General features: G+C 46.4%; 1 protein-coding gene across 9 annotated transcripts in view; it reads right to left on the bottom strand.

Annotated features, from left to right (window-relative positions):
- SRCAP (Snf2 related CREBBP activator protein) overlaps positions 1-16,372 on the bottom strand; it is a 54,802-nt gene that overhangs the window by 22,354 nt on the left and 16,076 nt on the right. For 7 of the 9 annotated variants that reach the window (XM_060173078.1, XM_060173079.1, XM_060173074.1 and 4 more), the window contains 13 exons: positions 15,524-15,715; positions 15,081-15,433; positions 14,801-14,978; positions 14,543-14,679; positions 14,131-14,300; positions 13,835-14,027; positions 9,744-9,880; positions 9,450-9,636; positions 3,040-3,209; positions 2,195-2,460; positions 1,698-1,994; positions 1,076-1,240; positions 109-372 (listed from right to left, as the gene is read on the bottom strand). In XM_060173078.1, coding sequence (XP_060029061.1) covers positions 109-372; positions 1,076-1,240; positions 1,698-1,994; positions 2,195-2,460; positions 3,040-3,209; positions 9,450-9,636; positions 9,744-9,880; positions 13,835-14,027; positions 14,131-14,300; positions 14,543-14,679; positions 14,801-14,978; positions 15,081-15,433; positions 15,524-15,715 — 2,709 coding nt within the window. The remainder of the gene's footprint in view (positions 1-108; positions 373-1,075; positions 1,241-1,697; positions 1,995-2,194; positions 2,461-3,039; positions 3,210-9,449; positions 9,637-9,743; positions 9,881-13,834; positions 14,028-14,130; positions 14,301-14,542; positions 14,680-14,800; positions 14,979-15,080; positions 15,434-15,523; positions 15,716-16,372) is intronic. The other 2 variants (XM_060173082.1, XM_060173083.1) reach the window with 2 other exon arrangements.

The raw sequence follows: 16,372 nt of genomic DNA, 5'->3' as shown, positions 1-16,372 counted from the left end.
AAATGAATCAGTACGTTGATTATGAAGGAAATCTGTCGTGACCACAAATCTCTTGGGTGTTGCCCTGTCTCCACTCCTAGCAAAAATTTCTGGCCTTATTGAACTCACCACTAATTTCAGGCGGACTGTGGACCAGCTTGAGGAGAGGCCTCACCATAGTGGGCGTGGGTATGGAGGCCCGGGCAGTACTCAGGGTAGGTGTGGGTAGTCGACCAGGTGTTATTGTGGGACGTGGAGTCAACACAGCTGGAAGCCCAGAGCTGGGTGGCCGGGGCGCTGGAGCCAATGGAGGAACAGGAGTCAGTCCATCCCGAGGGGCCTGTCTTACTACAATCTTCACCACGCCTGTGTTATTCACCATGGTTGGTGGCACTGCAAGAGGAAGCTATATTGAGGGGAAGGTAGAAAAGAAACAAGAGACCCAAAGGATGGAAGAAGTCCAGGGGCACGAGTGGGTAGCAGACATACATCGGAAGTGCTGGCAAGGGAAAACACTGTGGAAAAGCTGTAGAGACAGTAGCCCAAGGCGCGCCAGAAAGAACCAAGGCCAGCAAGGGCTAGTAAGTAGGAAGGCCAGGAGCCTCACCCTGGTTAGCAGCAAGCGGAAGGCTGAGGCCAGTGGGGGCAAGGGTGGTGCTGGGGGTCGAAGAAGGCAGCACAGAGACAGGGGTGGGGCCAGGGGTCGGGGCCACGGCCTGGATGAGGGCCACATGGGCAGGCTGGCTGATGAGGTGGTGCTGCCCCCCTGCTGACACCAGGTGCACCACATTCCCTGGGTTAAGGGAAGAGAAAGAAAGAGAGAGAAGCAGCTATCAGCCGGAGGAGGGCAGAGGCAAAGGCAAGAGGAAAGGGAAAGAATGTAGAACAGATGACTTTTCCAGAATGACCCCCAATCCTGACTTTTATCAAAAGACCCCCATCCAACCATTCCCCTTGGCCCCACCTCCAAAAAGCTAGGGAAAGAAACACAAATGGCTGACATCTTCAGAGCCACAAAAACAAGGGAACGAGGGAGGAGGGAGGAGGGTGGAGGAGGAAGAGGAAAAAGGCAGGACAGGGGGTGGGTTTTACCTACTTTGCAGCGGGCGGGGCTGCCCCACAGCAAGTTGGCGCACCTGGGCACCAGTCAAAGTCAGCTTGTTGCCCTGGATTTGGAAGGTGAGAGGCTTGCTACCCCCTGCACTCGTCACTGGACGCTGAGCCAGTGAGGCCAACTGCCCGATGCTGACCACTTCGCCTGCTATGAACAGAGAAGGGGCTTCATGTACAGCGGGCTCACTCTGCCAACAGCACTTCTTCCAGCCCTCCCTATTTACCAAGCTGCAGCAAACTCAGCCTCTTCTATAACCTAGACTTGTGCCGTGTTTCTCATTAATCCACTTGTTTCCTTACCAATCTCCCGAACTTTCTCTAGTGACCTGCCACGAGACTAAGCTAATCACCACCCTCCACTAGGCAGCACATTCACCCAATCATCTTTCCCTGCTAAGCTTACCACTACTTACTCACCTATGTGTCATCATCCCCATTAGACTAAACCACTTGAGGCGTTTTACTTGATTATGAAATACTGATGTCTGGCAAAGACCTGAAACACGCTAACCACTTAGGAAGCGATACCCTCACATTCCTCAACGATTCCTCTCCAGCTCTGCGGCACTTCTAGTCCCCACCCCCACAGAGCCCCGGGAACGTACAGGGTAGGCGAGCCTGCATATCCGGAGACAGGATGAGGCGCTGTGGCACAGGAGGAGGAGCTGGCACTGCTGTGGTGGCAGCAGTGGCTATGGCGGCAGGGGTGGTGGTGGTGGCAGCAGGAGCAGCAGAAGGAAAGGTGTAGCCTGGTGGCACTGTCAAAGGCTTCAACAGGCTCGAGGAGCCTGGTGGTGGAGCAGGGCTCAAGCGAACGGGGGCCGGTGGGGCTGGCTTCAGGGACAGGGTTGGCGTAGGAGGCCGTGAGGTCCCACTCAGGACCCCTAGGGTAGATGGCAACACTGTAGACACAGGGCAAACCCCTGTCAGATAACCTTATCCAGAGCCATAGCCTGCTTGCAGAAACCGACATACATATTATTCCAGACCACCCAAGAGCACACACATCTCCCAGCCAGCTCCATTACTACCTTCATCACTATGTCCCCAGCCTGAAAAGCCTGCCTGCAGTACCCGGTTTTCCCAGCCCCCATGCACTTACCCTGAGGGAGTGCCCCACTGTTTGGCTGCAGTGGGGGCAGTAGAACAGGGCCAGGAGGCCGGGATGTTGGAATATGTGGGGTCCCAGCAGGTGAGGTGGACGCCATCAGTGGTGCTGGCATCGCTGGAGGAACTGGGCCAGGGGCAGGTGGGGCTGAGAGCTCGGGGCCTGAAGGAGGTCGAACTGGGACGGGGCCTAGAGGGTTCCGTGGACTGTTCACCACCACTACCGTCCGACCTTCTTGCTTGGGCACTGGCTGCAGCATCCTAAGATGGAAAGGGGAAAGTGGCGGGGGTAATAAGGGAAGGGTAGCGAAGGGGAATATAGAATAGGAAAACAGGAATTAGAAAGATGAGTCAGGAAGACTGTAAAAACAAAGGGGAAAAACGAAAGAACCCAAAGGACAAAAAGAAACAGAGGTAACCAATAATCACTAAGCCAAGGCATACTGACCAGTGACAAACACAAGGGCCCATTCAGAGGGCCTAGTTATTTTCCACTCTAAACTGATCCGTAGTACTTTGCGTCCACCCCATATAAACATTCTAGTCTACCTTCGAGCTATAATTTTCTTTTTAGTCATCACAGGTTGTGAGGTTTGTTTGTTTCTTAAATCACAGCTCAAACTAATTTCTATATTTTTTCACACAGAAACAGTGGGAAGCTTCCTCCAAGGATACGGGAGAGAGGGTAGACCAAACCTAGGTCACGTGAACGGGAAAGCAAGTGCACTCTCCAGAGGAGCTGTTCTGGGGCCCTCCTGCTCAGTTCTCCAGCCCCACCTCCCCAGCCAGCTGCAGTCCCTTTTTCCGAGGAGCCCACTCCCTGATTTCTCAGCCCGGTACCTGTTGACCTTCATCTTGACCGGCTTTGGTCGTGGTGGGGGGTCAGGAGCAATAGCCACTTCTAGCAGGACCCGGCGGGAGAGGCGGTATCGTGGCAGAAATGTGTCAGTTTCATATCTAGACACACGACCCTCCATGCCAATAAGATCAAAGCGACCCATGTCTATCCGCTGGCACAGGGAGGAACACAAAAAAATGCATCAAAGAACCAATGTGGCAATGATTATTTGGACATGTTATCAAAAACATATACAACAAAAGAAAAAACTGATCTGCATTAAATGTCTCTATAAACTGAGGGAAAAGACAACCCACAAAAGAGGACAAGAAAATTACAAGTCGTAGGGTGAGGATACACAGCATAATGGTTATGCAAAGAGACTCTCATGCTTGAGGCTCCAAAAGTCCCAGGTTGAATCTCCCACACCACAAACCAGAGCTGAGTAGTGTTCTGGTTTAAAAAAAAAAGGGGGGGGTGTCGGTAGGTAGTACAGAGGGTTAAACACGCAAGGAGTGGCGTAAGGATCCTGGTTAGAGCCCCCGTCCCCCACCAGCAGGGGGGGTCACTTCATAGGTGACAAAGCAGGTCTGCAGGTGTCTGTCTCTCCCCATCTTCCCCTTCTCGATCAATTTCTCTCTGTCCTATCCAACAACAGTAACAACAAAGGCAACAAAAGGGAAAAAAGGAGTGGAGGGTAGACAGCATAATGATTATGCAAACAGGCTCCAAAGTCCCAGGTTCAATCCCCCCCACACACACCACAAGCCAGAGCTTAACTGTGCACTGGTTTAAAAAAAAAAAGAGGGGCGGGAGTCGGGCAGTAGCGCAGCGGGTTAAGCGCACGTGGCGCAAAGCACAAGGACAGGCAGAAGGATCCCGGTTCGAGCCCCGGCTCCCCACCTGCAGGGGAGTCGTTTCACAGGTGGTGAAGCAGGTCTGCAGGTGTCTATCTTTCTCCCCCTCTGTCTCCCCCCCATTTCTCTGTCCTATCCAACAACAACGACATCAATAACAATAACAACAATCACAACAACAAAGGCAACAAAAGGAAATAAATATTTAAAAAAAAGGGGGGGGGCTGGGCAGTAGCACGCCTAGTTAAGCACATAGGTTACAGTGCACAAGGACCCAGGTTCGAGCCCCCAGTCCCCACCTGCACGGGGAAAGCTTCAGGAATGGTGAAGCAGGGCTGCAGGTTTCTCTCAACCTCTCCCCTTCCCTCTTGATTTCTGGCTGTCTCTATTCAATAAATAAAGATAACAATTAAAAAAAAAGGGGGGTGAAGTAGCCTCTAGGAGCAGTGGATTTGTGGTGCAGCCACCGGGCCCCAGCAATAACCCTGAAAGCAAAAAAAAAAACAAACAAACAAAAAAAAAAACCAGTCACATCTCTAGTAAGGGACAGATATCCAGAACATATGAAGAATTTCTAGCAACAAGTCAAATTAACACAACAGCAACAGGGGGCCAGGTGGTGGCACACCAGGTTGAGCGCACACATTACAGTGCACAAGGACCCATGTTCAAGCCCCTGGTCCCCACCTGCAGGGGGAAGCTTCAAGAATGGGGAAGCAGGGTTGCAGGTGTCTCTCTGTCTCTCCCTCTACTTCCCTTCTCAATTTCTCTGTCTCTACCCAATAATAAATATACACATTAAATATAATATATATGTATATATTTATTTTAAAAACCAAAACAGCTGGGAGCCAGGCGGTGGCACAGCAGGTTAAGCGCATGTGGTGACGAACCGGCATCAGAATCCCTGTTCAAGTCCCCGGCTCCTCACCTACGGGGGTTCACTTCACAGGTGGTAAAGCAGGTCTGCAGGTGTCTATCTTTCTCTCCCCGTGTCTTCCCCTCCATTTCTCTCTGTCCCATCCAACAACAATGACAGCAATAACAACAACAATGATAAACAACAAGGGCAACAAAAGGGAAAAGAGTTTTAAAAATAAAAGTAAAGTAAGTAAAAAGAAAAACCACAACAGCAACAGTAAAAATCTTTGGTAGATTTTCTTCATAGAAAAGATGCTTGGGATCCCTCCTACCCTATGGTTTTGTTAATTTATCCTTTCTTAAATAAAAATAAATAAATAAAATTTAAAAAAAGAAAAGATGCTTGGTGAGGTAGTCAGGCGGTAGCGCAGCAGGTTAAGCACAGGTGGCCAAAAGGACCGGTGTAAGGATCCTGGTTCGAGCCCCCGGCTCCCCATCTGCAGGGCAGTCATTTCACAAGTGGTGAAGCAGGTTTGCAAGTATCCATCTTTCTCTCCCCCCCCCTCCATTTCTCTGTCCTATCTAACAACGATGACATCAATAACAACAATAAAATAAGGGCAACAAAAGCGAAGAAATATTTTTTAAAAAAAGACCTTTTCTTTAAAAAAAAAAAAAAGAGAGAGAGAAAAGATGCGGGGGGGGGGGGGGGGAGGCAGGTGGTGGCTCACCAGCTTAAGCACACATTGTATAAAGCATAAGGACCCATGCAAGAATCCACATTTGAGCCCCCGGCTCCCCACCTGCAGGGAGGGTTGATTCACAAGTGGTGAAGTGAAGCAGGTCTGCAGATGTATTATCTTTCTCTCTGTATTACCTTCCCCTCTCAATTTCTCTGTCCTATCCAAAAAAAATTTTAAAAATGGACACAGGAGCAGTGGATTTATAGTGTAGGCACCGGGCCCCAATAACCCTGGAAGCAAATAAGTAAGTAAATAAAGAGAAAAGATGCTCAATTTTACTAGAAATGACATCAATTTTCATGATAAAGGGGATTGGGACTTGGTGGTGGCATACCTTGTTGAGCACACGTTACAATGCATAGGACCCAGGTTCAAGCCCCTAGTCCCCACTTACAGGAGGAAAAGCTTCAAAAGTGGTGAAGCAAGGCTGCAGGTGTCTCTGTGTTTCTCTCCTGTTTTATCTACCCCTTCCTCTCAATTTCTTGCTATCTCTATCCAATAAATAAAGACAATAAAAATTTAATAAAAGATGGGGGGCGGGTAGTAACACAGCAGGTTAAGTGCACATGGCGCGTAGCACAAGGACCAGCATAAGAATCATGGTTTGAGTCCCCAGCTCCCCACCTGCAGAGAGGTCACTTCACAAGCAGTGAAGATGTCTATCTTTCCCGTCTTTCCCTCCTCTTGATTTCTCTGTCCTATCCAACAATGGCAACAACAACAATAATAACAACAATGATAAACTACAAGGGCAACAAAAGGGGAAAAAATAGCCCCCAGGAGCAGTGGATTTGTTGTGCAAGCACTGAGCCCCAGTGATAACCCTGGAGGCAAAAAAAGATGTGGTCCAGGAAGTGGTGCAGTAGATAAAACACTGGATTCTCAAGCCAAGAGGTCCCAAGTTCAACCCCTAGCAGCACATGTTCCAGAATGATGTCTGGTTCTTTTTCTCTCTCCTCCTATCTTCCTCATGAATAAATTCTTAAAAAAAAAAAAAAAAGTTAGTAAAAGTGGGGGTAGATAGCATAACGTTGTTATTCAAAGAGACTCTCAAGCCTGAGGCTCCAAAGTCCCAGGTTCAATCCCCTGCACCACCATAAACCAGAGCAGAGTTGAGCAGTGCTCTATTAAAATAATAATAATAATAATGATAAAGATTAAAAGAATATGGTGTCATGGCCAAGGGGTAGCACACCTGTTTAAGCGCACACATCAGTATGCAAGGACCTAGGGTTCAAGCCTCTGGTCCCCACCCGCTGGGGTCAGAAAGCTGAGTGGTGAAGTAGTGTTGCAGGTGTCTGTGTCATCTGCCCCCCTTTTTCTTTTTCTAATTTTTATTACCTTTATTTATTTGATAGAGCCAGCCAGAAATTGAGAGGGAAGGGGGAGACAGAGAGGAAGAGAAACAGAGTGATACCTGTATCCCTGCTTCATCGCTTATGAAGCTTTCCCCCTACAGGTGGGGACCAGGAATTTGAACCTGTGTCCTTGTGCACTGTAATGTTAGTGCTCAACCAGGCATGCCACCACCTGTCCCCCCCCCCACTTCCCTCTTTATCTTCCCTTCCCCTCTCAATTTCTGTTCCTATCCAATAATAAATGAAAAACTAAGAGAAAGAGAGAATATAGTGTCAGCAATGAAGGAGGAATCAGTACCCTTGTGAACTACTGATGAGGACTATAAAGTGTCATCACGCAGAAAGCATCACAGCAGCTTCTCGAGAAATTTGCAGGTAACCTAGCAATTTTACTTCATGTGTCTCCAAATGATTTAAATGAGGCATGCAGAGAAATATTCGTAGTTATCTTCACAGTGTCATTATCACAACAACCAACTGGTGGAGGCCAGCCAATGTATACCGAGGGATGAACTGAGATGAACTGTACACATGCAGTCAGCCCTTGAATGACGCAGGGAATGATCCTGACAGTCAAAACTCTGCATGGAGGGGTTGCTCCACAAGTGGTGAAGCAGGTCTGCAGGTATAGATCTTTCTCTCTCCCTCTTTTTATTTTTTATTATTCATTTATTTATATTTATTCCCTTTTGTTGCCCTTGTTTTATTGCAGTAGCTATTATTGTTGCTGTTATTGATGTTGTTCTTGTTGGGTAGAACAGAGAGAAATGGAGAGAGATAGGGAATAAAGAGAGGGAGAGAGAAAGACACCTGCAGACCTGCTTCACCGCTTGTGAAGTGACTCCCCTGCAAGTGGGAGCCAGAGGCTCGAACTGGTCCTTTAAGCTGGTCCTTGTGCTTTGCATCCCCTAGGCTTAACCCGCTGCACAAACGCACAACTCCCCTCTCTATCTTCCCCTCGACTCTCAATCTCTGTCCTATCCAAAAAATAAGGTCATAGGAGCAATAGATGTGTAGTATAGCATCAAGAGCCAGCAAGAACCCTGGGGGAAAAAAGAAGGAAAAAACAAAAGCAAAAAAACAAAAAGCCTCTACATGTAACTCAGGCCTCTCACCCAAGGCTGCATATCCTGACAGTTCGCCTTCTGTATCTGCAGATGTCACATCCACAGCTTAATCCAGGAGTCAGGAACTCATGGTTAGAAAAAAAAACAAAAAACTCCACATATAAAGCATAAAAGAACTCACAATCCAAGGGTCAACTATATATATGCAAATGTATGTATTATCAAAACATAAAAATTCTGGCACATGCTGCAACATGGACAGATTTTGAAGACATGATGCTAAATGAAACAAGCCGATAATAAATTCTCTCTCAAATTTAAAGAGAAAATAATGGCCACCAAGGGCTGGGAGAGAATGAAGGATCATGATCTAATGTGTATCGAGTTTCGGCTTTAAAGAAAAAAAGTTCTGAACATGAATAGTGCTAACAGAGGCACAACAACGTGAACGAACTTAATATCACTAAACTGTGTTTAAAAGCAGTTAAAGTGGTAAAAATGAGGAGTTGGGCGGTAGTGCAGTGGGTTAAGCGCACGTGGAGCAAAGCTCAGGGACCGGCGTTAAGGATCCCAGTTCAGGCCCCCAGCTCCCCACCTGCAGGGGAGTTGCTTCACAAGCTGTGAAGCAGGTTTGCAGGTGTCTACTCCCCCCCCCCCCCGTCTTCCCCTCTTCTCTCAATTTATCTCTGTCCTATCCCACAACAAGAACATCAATAAAAGCAATAATAACTACAACAATGAAACAGCAAGGGCAACAAAAGAGAATAAAAATTAAAAAAAGGAGCCTTGAGAAATGTTTTGTGGTGGTCCGGGAGGTGGCGCAGTGGATAACATGTTGGGACTCTCAAGCTATGAGGTCCCAAGTTCAATAACCGACAGCACATGTACCAGAGTGATGTCTGGTTCTTTCTCTCTCTCCTTCTATCTCCCATTAATAAATAAATAAAATATTTTTAAAAAATGTTTTGTCTGGAGTCGGGCGGTAGCACAGTGGGTTAAGCACAGGTGGCGCAAAGCACAAGGACCAGAATAAGGATCCTGACTTGAACCCCAGCTCACCACCTGCAAGGTAGTCGCTTCACAGGTGGTGAAGCAGGTCTGCAGGTGTCTTTCTCTCTCTCCCTCCCCTCCTTTCTCCATTTCTCTGTCCTATCCAACAACGACATCAATAACAACAATTAAAAAAAAAAAACAGGACAACGAAAGGGAATAAATATTTTTTAAAATGTTTTGTCACAATATAAAACAAAAATTCAGAACTAAAAAGAGGGTAAGGAAGTGACAGGCACATTTAATAAATATTCATGGCAACAAAGGTCTTACAATCCTTAGGTTTTCAAGCAAGCAAACAGGGCTGAAGACAAATTACCCTCCCCCCACACACAGACCCCATACACACACAGCACCCCAGCATGTAGCTAGAAAACAATGAAAGGGACTAGAGCTGTAATGACAGAAGGAGGATGCAAAGTTTGACTCCAGCCTAAAGAGAAGAGTGAGGCCAATAATCTTGTGGGCTAACTTACCTGGAGGGGGTGGATGTCAGTGGCCCGCAGTACCAGAGATGCAGTGCTGAAGCAGATGCCCGGGGTGATGAAGGGGGAGGTGACAGGTCGAGGGTCAAAGAGGTTTGGGTGATTACACACTTTTCGGAGCTGCATCAAAATATTGATGACACTCATGAAATGGCCTGTGGCCAGTGTCTCCTTAGTTCTGAGAGGGTAAAAAAAATAAAATAGAAAGAGAGATTCAGCATTCAGATGGTCACTTCTGTTCCAATCTAGGCTTCCACACTGGGGCCACCACCACTGCCCCCTTACGTGGTCTGTGCCATGAAGTCATCGTAGAGACAGCGCTGGCGCTTGGAGAGCCGGCAGCGAATAACGTGCTCGTACTTTTTAGGCATCTGCTTCTCAACATCCACTTTAACTCTGCGCAGCAAAAATGGTCGCAAAACCTAGAAGCAAGTTAGCAGGAGACTGACAGGAGAACAGGGAGCACTGAGGCACAGCTGAACTCTTCGGCTGGCTTCAGGCCTCAGGACTGGCTTGGCCCTGCTATCACTGTCAGGAAACCCTTAATGGAGTCATGGAGCTTCCTTCCTTGAGACACCCATACAAAAGAGCCAGAAACAAGACCTCTTCTCAAAGAATTACTGTCTGCTAAAGGACACAAAGATGACACCACCACAACATAAATGATAAAAGGGAACAGAGGGCAGAGCGACAAATTATATAGGAGGGAATGGCCTCACTCACATTTCAAGGGTAACAGAAAGCAAGTTAAGAACAAAGACTGCGGCAATGACAGCAGAGTAGAAAAGAAAAGGTCAGTTTGAGTGGTCTGGGAGGTGATGCAGTGATAAAGCTATGGATTCTCAAGCATGAGGTCCCAAGTTCGATCCCCAGCAGCACACTTGCCAGAATGATGTCTGGTTATTTCTCTCTCCTATCTTTCTCATTAATAAATAAAATCTTTATTTAAAAAAAAAAAAAAAAAAAGGCTAGTCTGAGACCTCAGAAGGCAAAACCAGATGGTCTTGAAGTTAACAAGGAGTGGACAAAATGCCAAGAATGCTGGACTTTTTATAAAAGCATGAGGTCCTGAGTCTGATTCCTGGCATTACATGTTGTTTTCTCTCTCATGTTAATAAATAAAATTTTGGGAATCGGGCGGTAGCGCAGCAGGTTAAGCAGGTCTGCAGGTATCTTTCTCTACCCATCTTCCCCTCCTCTCTCCATTTCTCTGTCTTATCAAACAATGACATCAGTAATAATTAGGACAACAAAAGGGAATACTTAAAAAAGAAAAAATGAATTCTAGAAAAATAAGTGAAAAAATGAATGAATGAATAAGATTTTAGTGTCCTGAGAGGTGGTGAAGTGGATTAAGTTAAGGACCCAAAAGTATGAGGTCCTGAATTCCATTATGGACAATGTATGTGTCAGAGTGTCGCTCTGGTTTTCTCTTTCTCACTAATATTCATTTATTCCCTTTTTGTTGTCCTTGTTGTTTTATTGTTATAGTTATTGTTTTGTTATTGATGTCATCGCTGTTGGATAGGACAAAGAAATGGAGAGAGGAGGGGAAGATAGAGAGGAGGAGAGAAAGAGACACCTGCAGACCTGTTTCACCGCTTGTGAAGCAACTCCCCTGAAGTGACTCCCCTGCAGGTGGGGAGCCGGGGCTTGAACCAGGATCCTTATGCCGGTTCTTGTGCTTTGTGCCACCTGCGCTTATCCCGCTGTACTACCGCCTGACTCCCTAATATATATATTTTAAGATGACATAAAAAGGGGAGAGAATATAGGACAGATGGGGGGGGGGGTGTGCCGGGTGAGCACACCTGGTTACAGTGCGCAAGGACTGGGGTTCAAACCTCCAGTCCCCACCAGCATGGGGGAAGATTCACAAGTGGTGAAGCAGGGCTGCAGGTGTCTCTCTCTTCCTTCCCTCTCAATTTCTGGATGTCTCTATCCAGTAAATAAAGATAATTAAAAATAACATTAGGGAGTCATAAGAGGTGACACAGGTCTGCAGGTGTTCACAGGCGGTGAAGCAGGTCTGCAGGTGTCTATCTTTCTCTCCCCGTCTTCCCCCCTCTCCATTTCTCTGTCCTATCCAACAACAACAACATCAATAACAACAATAAAACAAGGGCAACAAAAGGGAATAAATAAATATAAAAATAAAAAATAAAAGTAAAAAAAGTGACAGAGGACCGGATGGTCACAAATCCAACTGACTGTACACACTACCACACACAAGGACCTGCGTTTGAGACCCTGCTCCCTACTTGCAGGGGGGATGAATCACAAGTGACGAAGCAGGCCAGCACAGTGTGTCTTTTTCTCTCCTCTATCTACCCCTACACTTTCAATTTCCCTCTGTTCTGTCAAATAAATAGAAAAGAAGTGGATGCAGGCACCAAGCCCCAGTAATAACCTTGCTAGCAATGAATACGAATAACTAGCTCAGAACACTTCTTGGTTTTGTGGGCCACAAGATGGGACAGTAGGTACAGTGCCTGACTTTTACACACAAGAACCTTAGTTCAATTTCTAACATCACATGTGCCAGAGTAATGCCCTAGTTAGTGTTCTCCCCCACCGCCTTTTTAAGGGAGAAACTTTGGTGTTTTAGGTTTCTCTTTTGTTCCTTTAATTACTTATTTTTTTTTACCAGAGGTTAGCTCTGGTTTATGGTGGTACAGGGGATTGAACATGGGACTTCAGAGCCTTAGGCATGAGTCTCTTTGCATAACCATTATGCTATCTACCCCCGGCCCCTAGTGTGTTCTCCATTTCTTTATCCTTTCAAAAATTAAAGAAAACCCGGTTCGAGCCCCGGCTCCCCACCTGCAGGGGAGTCGCTTCACAGGCGGTGAAGCAGGTCTGCAGGTGTCTGTCTTTCTCTCCTCCTCTCTGCCTTCCCCTCCTCTCTCCATTTCTCTCTGTCCTATCCAACAACGATGACAGCAACAATAATAATAACTACAACAATAAAACAACAAGGGCCACAAAAGGGAATAAATAAAAAAAAAATAAAAAATAAAATAAAATAAAATAAAAAATTAAAAAAAAAAAAAAATTAAAGAAAAAAATAATAGTCTATATGAGAAGTTTGCTTTTAAAACAAAAGTATATTGAAAAGTTCAACTGAGGGGCTAGAGGTATAAATGGTAAAATATGTAACATTTAACACACACACACAAAGCCAGAAATTCAAATACAGGCTTAAGAGAGTCATAGAATTAAAACTACCAATCGTGGTCCAGGAGGTGGCACAGTGGATAAAGCATCCGACTCTCAAGCATGAGGTCCTGAGTTCAATCCCTGGCAGCACATATACCAGAGTGATGTCTGGTCCTTTCTCTCCTCCTATCTTTCTCATAAATAAATAAATAAAATATTAAAAAAAAACAAAACTACCAATCAGTGTGACCTGGGAAGTGACACAATGGATAAGGCACTGGACTTAAGGGCATGAGGTCCTGAATCCTATCCCTGGGACATCCTGTATCAGAGTGCTGCTCTGGTTCTCTTTCCCTCTCATTAATTAATAAATTGACTACACATGTTACCAACTGCAAAGACCAGGGTTCAAGCCTACAATTCCCCACCTGCAGGGGCGAAGCTTCACGAGCAATGAAGCAGAGCTGCAGGTATCTCTCTACCCCACCCAACTTCTCTCTGTCCTATCAAACAAAAAAGTTGAATATATGTATGTATATACTGAATAAATGAAATATTAGAATAAAGAAAGCTTAGCTAAATGCTAAACAACAAAATAAAAGTTAGATAACAAAATAAATTAAAGAAGACAAAAAACAGAAGACGGAGAACACAGCAAAAATACTATGAAGGCCATAAGCCAGAGCTGGTAAGTGCTCGAATATATAAATATATATTGAAAGCAAGCAAGGTCAAGAGTATTACAAGCAAGGAATTAACAGAATCATTTTTAGATGGACAGTAATATCACTGGATGTCCTCAAAATCAGAGCATTTCAGCTTCTCCTTCCTCATTTAATAAGTAAGAAAACAGAATGCCAAGAAAGCAAGTAGAATGACAACTAAGTTGATGAGGTCACTCAATCTGGCAAAGGATTTAGTCACTAAAACACTGTAGCTTAACAATGGATGAGTTCAACATGGCACTAAATTCTCTTCCTAAAAGCTTTTTGACGATAGGCTCTTAAAGCCTCACCATTCCCACTACCCCTGAGAAAAGTAAAAGGCTGGTGGAGACAGCATACTGGCTCAGCAAGATTTTCATTCTTGAGGCTCCTGGGTCCCAGGTTCAATCCTCAGCACAACCATAAGCCAGAGGTGAGCAGTGCTCTAGGATCTCTCCCTGTATTTCTCTCTCACTAAAATAAAATACTAAACAAACAAATTAAAGGCCTTACCTTGTGGAGGCGTTTGACTAGCCCCTCATTGTATTCCTGGCTGCCCTCAATCATGCCAGTTAGGGGGTTAGAGAACCATTCTTTGAACTCTCGATGAGACTGGAAGACATGAGGCATCAAAAAATGCATCAAAGACCATAGCTCCATGAGACTGTTTTGCAGTGGAGTTCCAGTAAGCAGCAGGCGTCTCTGGCTGCAAGAAAAAAAATGAAAGAGAAAGTGATTAGTAGGCTTCCAAGCAACCAACCCTTCAGGCCTGGCCAATCCTTCCATGAAATCCTCATCTCCATCTCCACCTGTTGAAGTTGAGCAGTGACTGCCAGCGTTGTGACTTGAAGTTTTTGATGTTCTGTGCCTCATCCAGAATAAGATAGCGCCAGTTCTTGCGGCGGAAGGCCTGATGGTCCTGCAGCACCAGCTTGTAAGATGTGATACACACATGGAAGGCATTGGGCTTGGTCCAGCCCTGAGGTTGCAGGAGAAAGCAACAGAGTAGGGTGAAAAAGTAAGAAAAGGCCCAGAGGGAAATATGAAAAAGTCCTTAAGGGACTGAAATCAGGTTGGGAGAAAAGACAAGAGTCAAAGGAGCACCATGGAGCCAACAAGAATAGAAGGGAAAAGAACTCATCTGAGAAGATAGTCTAAAATTAAAGAATGTGTGGGGTAGGGGCATGGGCTTCCCGGGAAGAAGGCAGAGGAGAAGCAAACCTGCCGCTTGAGCTTCCTCTCCTTCTGGGCTCCGTAGTAAGTGAGGATTTTAAAGCTGGGGCACCAACGCTTTAGTTCCATCTCCCAGTTCAACATCACACTAGTGGGGACAATGATCAAATGTGGACCCCAGTTACCTGTTTTTTTCAAAAGAATGAGATGGTGAGGAACAATAAGCTTAGGGGTGTCTCGCCCTTCTGTAGCGGGAGTTCCTAGGAGTTGGCCAAGGGAACCCAAATGAGCAGCTCTCCCAGTTACCTTTCTCACAAGCCAAGTGGGCAAGCAGGGAGATGGTCTGGATCGTCTTGCCAAGCCCCATCTCATCAGCAAGGATGCCGTTGAGCTTCTTCTCATACATCGTGACCAGCCAGTCCAGTCCAATGTGTTGGTATTCCCGGAGCTGGCCCCGAAGGAGCAGGGGGATGGGTGTCTTCACCTAGCAGGGAGAAAGATTTCACAGTGCAGATGAGCCGCTTGTCCCTGGTAAACAGCAAAGATAGGAACTGCGCAGAAGCAGGTCCTGAGGGTCTCGGGATACCTGGGTAGTGGCCAAGGTATATCCCTTGGGCTGGAGACTTTCCGCTGCTGCAGCAATGTCAGTAATTTCTTTCTTAGGCCCTAGAGTGGTCGTGGGCCCTGGGGTGGGAGGCCCACTGCCCCCATCTGCTTCACTTTGCTCTTCATCCCTCGCAAGCAAGTACTCCACGCCACAGTCATCTTCTTCCTCCTCCTCCTCCTCTTCCTCCTCCTCCGCCTCCTCATCTGTTTGGCTCTGTGATTGAGTCTCCTCAGATTCATCAGATTCAGATTCTTCCGACTGAGAACTTCCAGTTGTTTCATCCTCCTCAGAATGCTCATCTTCCTCATCCTCAGTCTGCTCCTCAGCAGAGTCTAAAGCAGAAGTCAAAGCTGAGCGCTTATCATACCCGCTGCTGCAGGTATGCTGCTGCAGACACTTCCCAGCTGCCGCCTCACACTCACCTGACTGACTGCTGCTTTCCTCCTGAGCCTCTTCAGCTTCTGTGGCCCTGTCTGGTTCACAATCAGAGCTGTTAGCCTCAACCTCATCTTCCTCTTCCTCTTCCTCTTCACTGCTCCCAGAGTCTGGGGCAGAGGCATCTGAAGCATAGGCGCCTGCGTACTGCTGCAGCAGCTCCTCCATAGACAACTCACCTAAAGGGAGAGAACGAAGAACAAATTTTGGGTTGCTTTGAGGCAGAGAGAAAGGGAGCTACACCAGTTCATTTTGGCTAGGCCCTGATGAAGAGACACTAATAGGTCCATGTCTGAGGGGAGCCTAAAGAGTTTACTTTCAGGGTCTGGGTGGTGCGCGCCTGATTGAAGACACACAGTACAATGTACAAGGACCTGGGTTCAAGGCCCTCATCCCTGCTTGCAGGAGGGAAGCTTCACAAGCAACAGAGCAGGTCTGCAGGTATTTTTCTCCCTATCTCCCCTTCCCTCTCAATTTTTTCCATCTCTATCCAATGATGAATTGATTTTTTTTTATTTTTGATTTTTTACTTTCAACACCATCTACCTAAGTCCAAACCCCCAACCTAGGCTAGACCAAGGTTGTGCTGACCAGTACTAGAAGTGTTAGGATCACTACGTAGCTGGTGAACCTCCCTGTGCTGACTAGGTAGAGTATGGACTTTACTACTGATCACCACAACTCTCTGGTCACCGAGTTCTCACACTGGTCTAACTTCCATTATAACGACCTAATTACTTACAAAGCTGTCTTGGTCATTAGAACTAGAGTTCTTCAAGGTGGTGGTTATAAGACGAGGGGTGGGCTTGGTGGTGTAAATATTTCCTTATTCATCT

Source organism: Erinaceus europaeus, chromosome 15, assembly GCF_950295315.1.
Source record: "Erinaceus europaeus chromosome 15, mEriEur2.1, whole genome shotgun sequence".
Taxonomy (NCBI): domain Eukaryota; kingdom Metazoa; phylum Chordata; class Mammalia; order Eulipotyphla; family Erinaceidae; genus Erinaceus; species Erinaceus europaeus.
Note: the sequence above shows the minus strand (reverse complement) of the source record. Positions and strands in the feature narration are given on the sequence as shown.